This window comes from Pleurodeles waltl, chromosome 8 (assembly GCF_031143425.1).
Source record: "Pleurodeles waltl isolate 20211129_DDA chromosome 8, aPleWal1.hap1.20221129, whole genome shotgun sequence".
Lineage (NCBI taxonomy): Eukaryota > Metazoa > Chordata > Amphibia > Caudata > Salamandridae > Pleurodeles > Pleurodeles waltl.
In genome coordinates, this window is record NC_090447.1 from 75,021,960 (window position 1) to 75,036,209 (window position 14,250).

The 14,250-nt window shown below is 43.2% G+C and overlaps 1 protein-coding gene across 2 annotated transcripts in view; it reads left to right on the top strand.

Moving 5' to 3' along the window:
* The window catches only part of INPPL1 (inositol polyphosphate phosphatase like 1), an 818,513-nt gene that overhangs the window by 624,925 nt on the left and 179,338 nt on the right, over positions 1-14,250 (top strand). For both annotated transcript variants that reach the window (XM_069203762.1, XM_069203763.1), the window contains exon 16: positions 10,856-10,955. In XM_069203762.1, the coding sequence (XP_069059863.1) occupies positions 10,856-10,955 (100 nt within the window). The remainder of the gene's footprint in view (positions 1-10,855; positions 10,956-14,250) is intronic.

Genomic DNA, 14,250 nt, shown 5'->3' on the forward strand with positions numbered 1-14,250 from the left:
TCTGCAGGTATCATCTATTAAGGTACATTTGTCTGCTATTACTGCCTATCGCAAGTCACCTTCTCAGGAATCCTTCTTTACGAAACCTGTAGTCAAGGATTTCTTAGAAGGTTTGAAGAAAGTTTTTCTGCCAATTCGGAGGCCTTCTCCTCCGTGGGAACTGAACATAGTCCTAGCAAAACTTATGGGCCCTCCTTTCGAGCCTATCCATAAGGCCTCCTTACAACACCTTACGTGGAAAACGGCTTTTCTGGTGGCCATTACTTCAGCGAGGAGGGTCAGTGAGATCCAGGCCTTGTCTGCAAAAGAACCGTACACGTTTTTTCATGACAATAGAGTAGTTCTGCGAACTCACCCATCTTTCCTTCCGAAGGTGGTGTCAGAATTCCATATTAATCAGACCATAACTTTACCGACGTTCTTTCCCAATCCGGAAACTCCGGCTGAGAAAGCATTGCACTCATTAGACTTGAAAAGAGTGCTGAAATTTTATCTGGACAAGACAAAATCGATTAGAAACTCTAACCGCTTGTTTGTGAACTATGGTCATTTAAGGACAGGAGAAGCAGCATCTAAGCGAACAATATCAAGATGGATAGTCTCTTGTATTGTTAATACTTACCAGCTAGCTAATAGACAATTGCTAGCGCGGCCTAGAGCGCATTCCACAAGGGGAAAAGCGGCTACAGCTGCTCTCCTTAACAATGTTCCTATATCTGAGATTTGTAAGGCTGCTACATGGAAGTCTGTCCATACTTTTACAAGACATTATTGTTTAGACTCAGATGCAAGAGCGGATGCCCAAGTGGGGCAGGCCTCTCTAAGGAATTTATTTGCGTAAGACATGTCTATTCCTGCACTTCTATCGGACAGTCCGCTGGGTTTAGGGATGGGCTTGCTAATCTATTCAATGTTTATGACTATTGATGAGGATCCCCTGGAAGAGAAGGATAAGTTACTTACCTGTAAATCCTAGTTCTCTTCCAGGGGTATCCTCATCAAAGTCATAAACAACCCACCCTCCTCCCCGGACACACGTCTACTGGAAGTGCAGGACAGACAGTATTTTGATTCAATTATACAAATTGTCACCGTAAAAAGAACTGACCTAACTGTGAACCAACTGTCACCTTTCCTTCACCCCTGAGGCATGGTGGGATACTGGAGGTGCTCAGGGTCTTAAAGGCACAGTGCCAAAGTTTTTATGGTTCTCCTGTGTTAACCTACATGCAGCCTATTGGCTAAGAATGCTTCATTGTTTTTCAATGCAGTTTTCTCTATTTTTTCACTAGAGTTTGCTACTGCGTACTTCCCCAAGCCTAGTTTTAGGAGCTTGGGTACTTATTTATGCTCTATTGTAGTATTTAAAAAAAAAAAAAAAAAAAAAAAAAAAAAACTTCATAGAAATAAAGCATTTTAGCCTGTTTTTAACATGATAGCCTGCATGACTGTTTGTTACACATGTATAATGTGTATATATTTTATATATGCTCCGGGGTCCCCGCACAAGGGCGGGAATATTCAATGTTTATGACTTTGATGAGGATACCCCTGGAAGAGAACTAGGATTTACAGGTAAGTAACTTATCCTTACTGTCTCTCAGAGCCTCTTCCCTGTGCCCATTGATGGTGACCCGCTGCCTATTATTAGAAGTACTGGTTGGCACCATCTCTCTATCCCCTAGGGGCACTAATGTAACCTCTGCTCTGTCCCCATGCTGACTTGGACCACCTCTACCCTAAGTTCTACACTGGCCAACCCACAAGTCTGCCCACCTTTGGGGGGGCTGTGCCCTCTTGTGACACTTTAGGTCTTCTTTGGAGTGCCTATACGGGGGAGTGCCTGCTTGTCAAAGAACCCCTTCCACTTTGGTTCAGATTGCGATTGGTTACTGTTGTTCGCTAGTAAAGTATTTTGGGGGCCTTTAGAGAACTCTTTATTTTGAAGTTTTCTCTCCCCTCTTTCTTCTGGTAGGACTCCTGACAACCCTTTTGGTGATCTCCCCCCAGATACCTTTTTGGACATTCAGATGCTGACCCAGAGGCTAGCCTCCTGTGTGAGCTTTCTGTGGTCAGTGAGCCTACTAGTAGGCTCTGGTGCAGCTCTGTAAAACTGATGTTGAACATGTAATCTCAGTACCAAATTAAACAACCCAGGAAAATCATCAACTTTGCTGCCCCACCGCAAACCATTCCGTGCTTTCTTGCATAATCAAGTAAAGCGGCCCAAGGCTAGTTCTGCATCCCTTGGCTATTCCTGAAACTAATGCGGTACGTCTTTGGGGTGAGTCCAAACTTGGTGACAGGATGGTTTTCGTTGGAGTGTACTTCATCTGGTCCCCCACATCCAGTGTCAGAAAGGTATCCCTCCCCACTGTAGGCGTGTATTTCAAAGTGAACCCCTTCCATTCCTCTCCACCCCCTCCCACCCCACCCCCCCCCAAAAAAAAAACTTGCATCTTAAGGATCACCTCCCAGGCAGAAAACCACTTATCACTGTCATTGCCTTCCTCATAGTGGGCACCAGATCTTTGGGTATGTTGACCTACTTGTGCCGCTCAGAAACTCCTTTGTGGCTAGTCTCTTTTCCTCCAAGTCTGTTCCTCTCCTTTGCTTCCAACTTGATCTTGGCCATTTGCAACTTAAGCTCTCTTTTGGCCTTCCTGTTCGCCAGCTCCTATGGGGATAGGCCTTGTGAAGAGAGACTGTCCACTCTGGCAGGGAGACATGATCCTCTCCTGTGTGTTGCATCCAGGTCCTGCTCCCGTTACCCCCCACCCCCACCTATTTACATCCTCTGCTTCTGTCAGCAACTCATGAGCCTCTTCCCGGGCACCCTTAGCTTTCTGAAGCTCCAATGTCTTGGTGTCCTTCTTGGTTGGAAGTCCCCTTTCCTTTCAGAACTGCTTGAGCTAAACCATAGTGTAGCTCTTCAGGTTGATGAGCTTGAATTCCATTTCTGCAGGTAAGGTCACAGACAGTAAGGTAGAATGAGAGTAAATTTGAAAAACGCAAAAATGACAGTCAAGGAGAATGGAAAAACTTGAAATGGTCTCAGATTATTTATCTTGGATTTTACTGTTACACAAAATCACTGTATGGCACTGCACAAACATAAGTCCAAATCTCACCACTGAACACCAAGTGAGGGAACTGGGTTACTGGTTGGGCTTGGGGGGTGAAAGCCTACTCAAACAGCTGCCACAATTTCTGTTACAGTGAAGTCACCAGCAACCCCAAATTAACCTGTGCTTAACCCTCCGGTAGCGTGGCACAAAAGCAGTCAGGCTGTACTTAGAGGCAATTTGTAAAGTACTTATTCAGCACTTCAAAACAGTAAAAAAAAAAAAATGAAAAATCCCACAACATTTAGAAAAATCAAGTAAAAGTTGATAAATTATTTTGGACAAAAATAACAGAAATCCAATTAGTAGAAGCGGAGATAAGCAATTTTAACGATAAGGTACGTCTAGTGCCAAAGCACAAAGTGCCATTCTTCGTGCAACACTAGGTGAAAGTCACAAGTTTAGGCCAACTGTGAGGGAGTACGAGTTGGATAAAGGGACCAGGTTAGTCTAGCTGAAATTTACCTTCAATAAACCATTGTGAAGAGTTGCGTTTGTGGTGGAGGGGGCTGCAAGGAGCAGGAGTAGTGCTGCAGATGGACCTTGATGGAGTGCGAAGAGCAGACCAAGCATCGCGGACAGTCGTTGCTGGAGATTTGCGTTGGTCACTGCGGGCTGTCAATTCTGTAGTGCGAAGTGCAGTTCACACAAGATCTTGGTGCGAACAGGCCCATTCACCAAGAGCCCAAAACCTCAGAATTTCTCTGTTCTTGGAGAGGGAGCTCAACTGATGCCACACTTAGGGTCCTGAGATGTACCTATTGGGGGATCAGGAACTCACTGCAGCAGAGGCAAGCAGGGCTCAGGCAGGTCCAGGCAGAAGATCAGCTGGACAGATGAAGAGAGGATCTTTTTTTTTTTTTTTTAAATAGGACTTTAAATTAGTTCCTCCAGTAAGGACAATTTCTCCTTAAGACCTTATTTTTCTACTGTTGAAATTAATGTGTACAAGCTTTGAGCCTATTCAGAAGGTGTCATTTTAGCAATTATCTTGGATGACCACCTTTTTAATAGCTGTACTTCAACTAGTAGATTTAGTTAGATTCCATCTGAATAGAGTAGTTCTGGCAACCCATCATTCATTCTTCCCTGAAGAAGTACTGGAATTTCATATTAACCAAACTATTACTTTCCCATTTTTCTTTAGTAATCTATCCTCATCAGCATAGTGTTCCTTAATTTCTGTGACAAACTAAGAGTTTGTTGCTTTTATGTAGATAAGCCATAGATCTTTGAAAAGGTGGAAAAAACTCTAACAGCTATGATCATGTTCTCCAAGGACAAACCACTTCAAAGCAATCAATCTGTCATTGGATTGTGTCTTGCACTTCACTATGCTATTGTAGGAAGATGGCTCTGTATGTACTATTTCAAAGTAAGAAATAGCATGCACAGAGTCAAAGAGTTCCCCTTAGAGGTAAGATAGTGGCAAAAAGAGATAATTCTAATGCTCTATTTTGTGGTAGTGTGGTCGAGCAGTAGGCTTATCAGAGGGTAGTGTTAAGCATTTGTTGTACACACACAGGCAATAAATGAGGAACACACACTCGGACAATTCCAGGCCAATAGGTTTTTGTATAGAAAAATATATTTTCTTAGTTTATTTTAAGAACCACAGGTTTAAGATTTACAAACAATACTTTAAATGGAAGGTATTTCACTCAGGTATCTTAGGAACTTTGAATCATCACAATAGCATGTACAGTTTTGGCAATTTTTAAAAATGGACACAGTGCAAAAATCAACATTTCATGGGGAAGGTAAGTATTGGTTAGGTTCACAGGTAAGTAAAGCACTTACAGGGCTCAAAGTTGGGTCCAAGGTAGCCCACAGTTGGGGGTTCAAGGCAACCCCAAAGTTACCACACCAGCAGCTCAGGGCCGGTCAGGTGCAGAGGTCAAAGTGGTGCCCAAAGCACATAGGCTTCAATGGAAATAGGGGTGCCCCGGTTCCAGTCTGCCAGCAGGTAAGTACCCGCAACTTCGGAGGGTAGACCAGGGGGGGTTTGTAGGGCACTGGGGGGGACACAAGTAGGCACAGAAAGTACACCCTCAGCGGCACTGGGGCAGCTGGGTGCAGAGTGCAAGCAGGCGTCGGGTTTGCAATAGGATTCAATGGGAGACCCAGGGGTCTCTTCAGCGATGCAGGCATTGGGGGGCGGGGGGGCTCCTCGGGGTAGCCACCACCTGGGCTAGGAAGAGGGCCACCTGGGGGTCTCTCCTGCACTGGAGTTCAGTTCCTTCAGGTCCTGGGGGCTGCGGGTGCAGTGTCTTTACCAGGCGTCAGGTTCCTTGAAGCAGGCAGGCGCGGTCAGGGGGAGCCTCTGGATTCCCTCTGTAGGCGTCTCTGTGGGGCCTCAGGGGGGTCATCTCTGGCTACTCATGGGCTCGCAGTCGCCGAGGAGTCCTCCCTGTAGAGTTAGTTTTCTGCAGTTCGAGCCGGGGGCGTCGGGTGCAGAGTGGAAAGTCTCACACTTCCGGCGGGAAACGTGTGGTCTTTAAAAGTTGCTTCTTTGTTGCAAAGTTGCAGTCTTTGTGGAACAGGGCCGCTGTCCTCGGGAGCTTCTTGGTCCTTTTAGATGCAGGGTAGTCCTCTGAGGCTTCAGAGGTCGCTGGACCCTGGGGGACACGTCGCTGTTGCAATTTTTCTTGAAGTGGGGAGACAGGCCGGTAGGGCTGGGGCCAAAGCAGTTGGTGTCTGTCTTCTAGGCAGGGCTTCAGGTCAGCAGTCCTTCTTCGTCTTCAGGTTGCAGGAATCTATCTTCCTTGGTTCTGGGGCCCCCTAAATACTCATTTTAGGGGTGTGTTTAGGTCTGGGAGGTTAGTAGCCAAGGGCTACTAGCCCTGAGGGTGGCTACACCCTCTTTGTGCCTCCTCCCTGTGGGGAGGGGGGGGCACATCCCTAATCCTATTGGGGGAATCCTCCATCTGCAAGATGGAGGATTTCTAAAAGTCAGAGTCACCTCAGCTCAGGACACCTTAGGGGTTGTCCTGACTGGCCAGTGACTCCTCCTTGTTTTTCTCATTATCTCCTCCAGCCTTGCCGCCAAAAGTGGGGGCAGTGGCCGGACGGACGGGCATCTCAACTAGTTGGGATGCCCTGTGGCGCTGTAACAAAGGGGGTGAGCCTTTGAGGCTCAGCGCCAGGTGTTACAGTTCCTGCAGGGGGAGGTGTGAAGCACCTCCACTCAGTACAGGCTTTGTTACTGGCCACAGAGTGACAAAGGCACTCTCCCCATGTGGCCAGCAACATGTCTGGTGTGTGGCAGGCTGGCAAAAACTAGTCAGCCCACACTGGAAGTCTGGTATGTTTTCAGGGGGCATCTCTAAGATGCCCTCTGGGTGTATTTCACAATAAAATGTACACTGGCATCGGTGTTCATTTATTGTGCTGAGAAGTTTGATACCAAACTTCACAGTTTTCAGTGTAGCCATTATGGTGCTGTGGAGTTCGTGTATGACAGACTCCATACAATATACTCTTATGGCTACCCTGTACTTACAATGTCTAAGGTTTTGCTTAGACACTGTAGGGGCATAGTGCTCATGCACCTATGCCCTCACCTGTGGTATAGTGCACCCTGTCTTAGGGCTGTAAGGCCTGCTAGAGGGGTGACTTACCTATGCCATAGGCAGTGTGAGGTTGGCATGGCACCCTGAGGGGAGTGCAATGTCGACTTAGTCATTTTCTCCCCACCAGCACACACAAGCTGGGAAGCAGTGTGTCTGTGCTGAGTGAGGGGTCCCTAGGGTGGCGTAGGACATGCTGCAGCCCTTAGAGACCTTCCTTTGCATCGAGGCCCTTGATACCAGTTACAAGGGATTTACCTGGATGCCAGGGTGTGCCAATTGTGGAAACAAAGGTACAGTTTAGGGAAAGAACACTGGTGCTGGGGCCTGGTTAGCAGGCCCCAGCACACTTTCAAATCATAAATTGGCATCAGCAAAGGCAAAAAGTCAGGGGGTAACCATGCCAAGGAGGCATTTCCTTGCAGCTATCAACTGGCTATTAAAGCGCTGCCAGAGAAACCCAGAGCACATTCCACAAGAGTGAAAGCAGCCACCACGGGCAGACTGTGAAACATTCCTGTTTCCAACATATTTTAGGCACCCATTTGGAAATCACTTTCTGAAGACACTATTATCTTGTTTCGGATACGAAAGCTGACTTGAACGTTGGTAAAGCTGCTCCGAGGAACCTTTTTGTCCAACTCTGTATTCACCTTCCTTTAGTTTCTCATATAGGGTACAATGTTTCTTTGTTAGGCCCAGGAGCTGCAAGGATTATCATGTTTCTTTAGCTTGCTACTCTATTTTTATGTTCAAGATAATCAATAAAGATCCTATGATGCAGAAGAAATGGTTACTTACCTGTAGTCCCGATTCTCGGTCTTTGAAGTCAAAAATCCGTACCAACTTTCTGGCTTGTTTTCATGGGCATCTAGAATCAAAGTTTCTGAAATGTAATCCCAACCTCTCCACTATTTAGTTCAAAAACAACCTTCTTATAGACTCATGATAAATAGGGGTTCCAGAAGCACACCAGTTTTAATGAAATTTGGAGTAGTTACAACGATCTTTCATGCTGGCTTGGTTGGCTCTCCTCCATCCTCGGGTCACAGTAACAGTATAAGGTGCTATACCTAAAAATAATCATAGTCCCAAGCCGCACTGTGTGATGGGCAATAAGCCCTTAAATAATTATGGATTCTTGTGTTGGACATTTTCATTGGATGTATTGCTCTGTATTTTATCAATTCAGTGTACATGTGAATCATTAGTTCTGTACATCTTTGAATGTCATTGTCGCGTCATAACTGTTTCTTCTGAATGTAACGATTCACAGTGCATTTCTGCAATCCCTCCTTCACCAGGGGACATTTCATATCTAATCTGTAATGTCAAGCATAAATGCTCTTAAGCAGAGGAAACTAAAAACACTGAGAGGTGAAAGATGATCAAAAACATCTGTGTGTTAACTGTGACCTCGACTCGTGAATTGCAGAAAAATATTAGACCCCTGTGTCGTTATCAGAGTGGGTAGAGTGAAAATATAGAAAACTAATGTAGAATCTTAAGAACATTGTTTACTTGGGCATGCTGTATTTTAAGTTTCTTTTTTTCTTTACTTTACTGGCATTCACATAGCATTTGATGATCAGCATTGTTTCCTATATTTTCACTCTATCTACTTTTGATGATACACAAGTCTAACATTTTGTATTTCCATGCTGTGAGGTCGGTCTTACGCCTGTTGTGGCTGAGGACATGTTTTTAATACATCAGCCTTACACAAGGATATATTTTCTGCAGTGGGCTCTCGGAGACCACTGGAATCATTTATACAGCAAGTTACAAAACCTGATTATTCTTTCTGCAGTGCTTACTGAACCTCCCTTGGGTCATCTGTTCAGAGCTTCTTGACCTCATGTGAAGGTGTGATTGGGTGCTTCTTTGTTAGGCTGGGGATTTCTTCTCAGATGTAGCTCAGTTGCTGGGGTACCCCTCTTCTTTGCAGATTGGGTATGTTCTTCATTGTAATGTAGTTTCATTGAATTTCCAGGCATTGTCCATATGAGGATAGCCTTATTTTGTTAGGTCTGACTGAAGACGCTTTATCTTTTAAGAACACTTGCGTCATCAACTCTTTCAAAAAGCATATTAATACCTATAGTGATAATGAAACTCAGTGGGTTCAGCCTCCTTTACTCATTTGCTTCCATCTGGGTTTAATGTGTTGCCATTACTTAGTTGAGTTGTCTATTGAGCCTGTGCATTTTGAGGCTATTTACATTGTCCTGCATGACGATTGGTGACATGATGAATGGCCACCATCCCTGTGATGGCAGTCATTCCTAATGAGTTGCAAGCTTCAACCTACCTCATTAATATTCATGAGGTAGGCATCTTTGCGCCCACTAGGAATCGCAATAATGTAACAAAAGTTTCCTACATAAGGGATACCGATTTCCAAGCAGCTATTCGGATAAAATTGCTATTTGGAAATCAGCAGAAACAGCTGGGTACTCCTTAACTAAGGGGGTAAAAGTTCCCATTGGTAACTCTAACCACTTTTGCAACACTTCCTGTTTGTACTGTACACCTTCCCATAATAGGCCTCTACTTACAGCCAAGATGGCAGAATCTTCCTACCTCTGTAGAGAGCTGTCTGTGCTCACCCTTCATTGTGGTCACTCTAAACCAGTTCTGCAATCAGCTCCTTTCCCATGGAAATTGTTGCCTTTCAGGCTAGCAGGACAATAGAGGGCCACCGGTGTGAGCTGTATCTGCCTCGGTCAGGATAGGCATCCTTTGAAGTTAATTAGGTCTTGGAACCAGCCCACATGGCCATTATGTCAGAGGAAGGTCATCCCCTCTCACTTTGTCTCAGCTCTGTGAAGCACTTCAAACCTAATTAAGGAGACATTCAGCTCCTGGCGAACAGTGAAAACTTGCAGAAAGACACATTTGGCTCTGGCAGTAAAATAACTACTTTTTAAAAGTGTCCTTTTCAAAATAGTCAAAGTCCAATTAGATCATTAAGATGGATTTTAAAATGAGTCCTTGAATCATTTTTGTAGCTACTCCCAATCTGAAGTTAGCTATTAATAAGGTGTTTTAATTGATCCCAGAGCTTCCATATGGGAGAGCTAGCTTTGCCACAGTGAAAAACGACTTAGTAGGATGTTCACTGCCAGAACTTGAGAAACATAAAATATACATATCTTACTTTTTAAATACCATGCACTCTGCTGTATGGGATTTTAAGTCCTACCTAACAAGTGACTTATAAGTATTAAAAAGGACAGTTTAATCCTGGCAAAAGGTTTATTTCAACATGTTGAATTTCAGTTTTAAAACTGCATATCAAGTTTGCAGAGGCAAGGCTAGGAGGCAGGCTTTTTGTTGTAACTTTAATGATAAACCATCTATGCTGCAGTCCAGTAGTGCTATTTAAAGTAAGTCTTGATGAAACTTTTGTACCATATATTAGGGACTTATAGGTAAGGTAAATATGGCCGTCGGGAGTATACCAGTTGGATATGTTTTTAGGTCAGAGCACATACACTGGGCACTGGACAGCAGTGTCCCAGTGTGCAGCATAAAAAAAAAAGGAGGAACAAAAACTAGCAAAAAAAATAAGGGTGACCAAGCAAAAAGGGGCATTTTCCTACGACTACAAAACAGTAAAACTGGCATAGTTTTATTTTTTTTAAACTGGTAATATTCCTATAACTTTCTATTCTCACTGCTTCAGGTAATTGTAGAGCAAAAGACACTCTCATACAGTAGTAGTTCACTGCACCAATAAATGAATTTCATGGATGTTGATTTTCCCCGTAGAAAAAAGGTAACGCAGTATGGTAAATTTTTGTTGCTAGTCTTAAGGATAAAACTCCTGTGACAGTGATACCTGATCTTTCTCAGGTATTTGCTTTCCATACGACATTCAAGACACGTTGTCATGAGGAAAACTAGCTTTGCAGTGCTGGTAGTGACAATGATTGTTTTATTTGCAAGTATGTTTACACGCAAATATCCCTTGTACAGATAATTCAAAATGAAAGATAACTGTTTATTACAACACTTTGATTCACCACTTCGCAGAAGCATTAAAAACGATAGTAATTTTAAATTGTTAATATTACATACAACTTATGGTCAATATAGCTGAATGTTTAAAAATATAAATGTATGTTTTAGAAATTACTATGGTGTTTTGTCTTGTAGGAGATTCTAAATTACATCAATCGCAAGGAGTTTGAGCCTTTGCTGAAGGTGGACCAACTGAATCTGGAAAGGGAGAAGAACAAGATCTTCTTTCGTTTCAGTGAGTAATCTTTTTATTGGTAGAGCTATAGGACTGAGGAGAAACCAGAACAGAAAGGTCCCTGTAAGATGGACTGGTCGGGCTGCTAAGGAAAAGATAAAACAGAAGAGATTCTTAAGGGTGGCAAAATGAAACTGGTGAAAACGATGTAGAGCACTGGACGTTTGATGGAATAGAGGTCAGACTAATGAGGATACAGCCAGAACAAGATGATGTGATAGGTCATTTAAAGAAAAATGCTCTAGCGGATGGATTTATGTGGTGATGAGAAGGCAGATTAGAAGAATGCTGTGAATGGTGATCTTTTCATCTTTGTGAGTGCAAAAGGCGTTTGTTGGGGAATAAGCAGTGGTCTAGGCCATCACTCCCTTCAATCTTAAAAAAAAAAAAAAAAAAAAATTACAAAAGTATTTTTTCCTATAAACTCAGCCACGTTTCCTTAAAGAGAAACAAGTTGCATTAAAAAAATACTTAAATATGATCACATACATGATGGTCCACATTCCTTGTGGTCCAATAGGAGTAAGTCGCAATTTGCAACTTGCCTCATCAATATTTACAAAGGCAGTCAGATTGCGATCAAATCCAAATGGTGATTTTGGTAACCAACCTAATAGTACAAAGGTTGGTTCTCAAAATCTCATTGGTCACTTCACAATTTGCAACCACTTTTTACAAATCCAGTCTTGGTACATCTGGCCCCATGTTTTTGTCCTAGCCAGTGTATGCCAGTGTGTATGGGTGATGGTACCTCGATATTATACTAAAATATCTCACCCTAATTTGTAGGTCTGTCCTAGTGCCTGCTTTAATTGTTTCAGTAGCCTCATGTATTCCAAACATTTCATAATAAAAATACATGTGTATTACATATTGGGGTTTTCAGTTAGCTTTCTTCCATTAGTCTATTCAAGTGGCATTCACATTTTGCTTCCACCCAACACAGCATGTGGCAGTAGGTCAGCAAAGTTCATCCTTTGGCTTTGGCAGCACTTTGTGCCCAGTCACCTGAAAATGAGTGCACTTCAGTGCCAGGCTAGTGTGGATGTGGGGTCCTGCTGGACCATTCCTTTAGTTTCACTTTTTAAATGGTTTTGCTAAATTTGTTTTCCATATTGCATATGTTGCCAAACAGTAAATACATATCATTGCACACTTTCAAAGATCACTCCTATTGCCTCTATTTGGTTTCTGTCTTTGAACTTTACACATGGCTACATATAAACGTGTACATTATTTTAAAATGGTTAAAGTCACCAAAGAATGGTAGAGGCCAAGAAGTTTTTCCTTTTATATAGACTTACAGTATAACTCGAAGCAGGCCTGCCTAGCCACAGATCAACCCCTAAAGTGAAATATCTCTTCTTAGACATTGTGTATAGCCAAGGCAAAACCTTACAAACAGATTTTAGTGTCTCCCCTTCTTTCAAGTGTCAAGAAAGTACAAATTATCTAGTGATTTTATAGTACTCAGTGTTTCTTTCTGATTCTCGATAACTTAAAGTATTCAGATATGCAGCATCAGTTTATTATTAGCATAAGTCTTTCTCCTGTAATAAAGCTGTTTGTGAGTCCCTTGTAGCAGGGTGAATCATTGTATATCTTCTGTATCCCAGAAACAAGCATTTCAGCAAGTCTTCAGGACGACTGCAGAAGTCTGCCCTCAGCACGGAGTGTCAGTACCCTAGGCATAATGCCAGTACACCTAAGACTTCATTCTCAGGGGTTTGCAGCCTATCCTTTAACTCTTAAGTGACTCAACTTTGAGGCCTCAATTCCTACACTCCACATTGAGAGCTGCATCCTCGTACTGAGTGAATTGAATTAACAGTCCCTCAATATTGACGTCGAGCCACATTCCATCAAAGACCAAAATAATTATGTAAATCATCTCTTTTCTATGAGAATACAAATCATGGCCATCTTTGCTGTGCCCTGCACTGAAGCGAGTCCAAGTTGTTAAGAACCTTGAAATCCTGACCTATAAGAACCTCTCTATTAACCAACAATTATTAGTGCTCACTCATTCCTGTTGACATTAGCTGTATTTACTTGGTTGCATTTTCCAGTTCCTGCCTTTCTCCAACAAAGTTTGTTTCTGTTGCTTTGGTTCATTACCACCTTGAATTTTTCAGCAGTGCTGTTTATCTTGCACTCTGGACAAAAGCCATCTCAAGGCTCCAATACATAAAAAGGAAACAATCATATCCTTATTTCATATGACAAAATTTTAATTTGTCGCCTTCCAAGAACAAATTATTTTCAGTACATGTTACTTATCCAGTATTGGATCTTTTATAAATTCACATGCTTGAATCATCCCCATCGTTGAAGTGGGAGTCCCACGGTACATGAAAAAGGAGTATGCACAAAAACGTTTCCATAGGCTATAATGCTAATCAAATCACTCATATAGCCTATCCTTGTCTTTTTGTACAAGAACCAAACTTGACTCATGACCAATCAGGCTCCAGCACCCTCTAGAATACTCTCAAGAGATGCTCATTCCCTCAGATTTTCTACCACATGTCGTGTGAAGGGAGTCTCCCTGAGCTCTGCTCAGTTTACTACTTCTGAAAGGAAGATTTTCTCTCAGAAAACCCAGAAAATGTCGGATTCTTCCAGGAAAGGCCTTTTTCGCCATTGTAAGATCTGTGGCAAAAAAAAGGCTCCATGTGGATGATCCACATAAAGACTGTTTATACTGCTTATATCCTGTGCATCAGGTGAAAGATTGCAAGATATGCCGCACTTTCTCTGCGAAGACCGTTAGTGACAGAGAAGGAAGACTGTTGACCTGGTTACAGGCAAAATCCTGTATTTCAGGTGAGGAGAGTGATTCAGAAAGGCCTCATAAAAGGTCCAGATCTGAGGACCTGGGGCAGGCTGAGTGATCCAGGAAACGTCATAAAACGCACCATAAAGAGGGTGCTAATTTCATCTGAGCCATCCTCTCCTCGTCACAAAAAGGAGTCCTCTCACCGTTCTCCTTCATCAGAGCCTTCCACCTCTAAAAAGGTATCTCTTAAATTTAAGTTGACGACGACACAACCGTCGATGACAGTGACGACGGTTTCCACATCCACTGTCTCCACCGCCTCATTGATGAGACCGTCGTCGACTACGTGACGTCTGTGGTAAAGGCTCCTATTCCTTTAGTTATACCACCGTCGACGAAGGCTCATCCAGAAAAAGACTTTGTCGCTGAAGGGAACGTTGACACCATTGTCGACGAGAACATCGTCGTTGATGACAACGGCGACGCGAGTACCGTCGACAGCACCGCCATCGACGA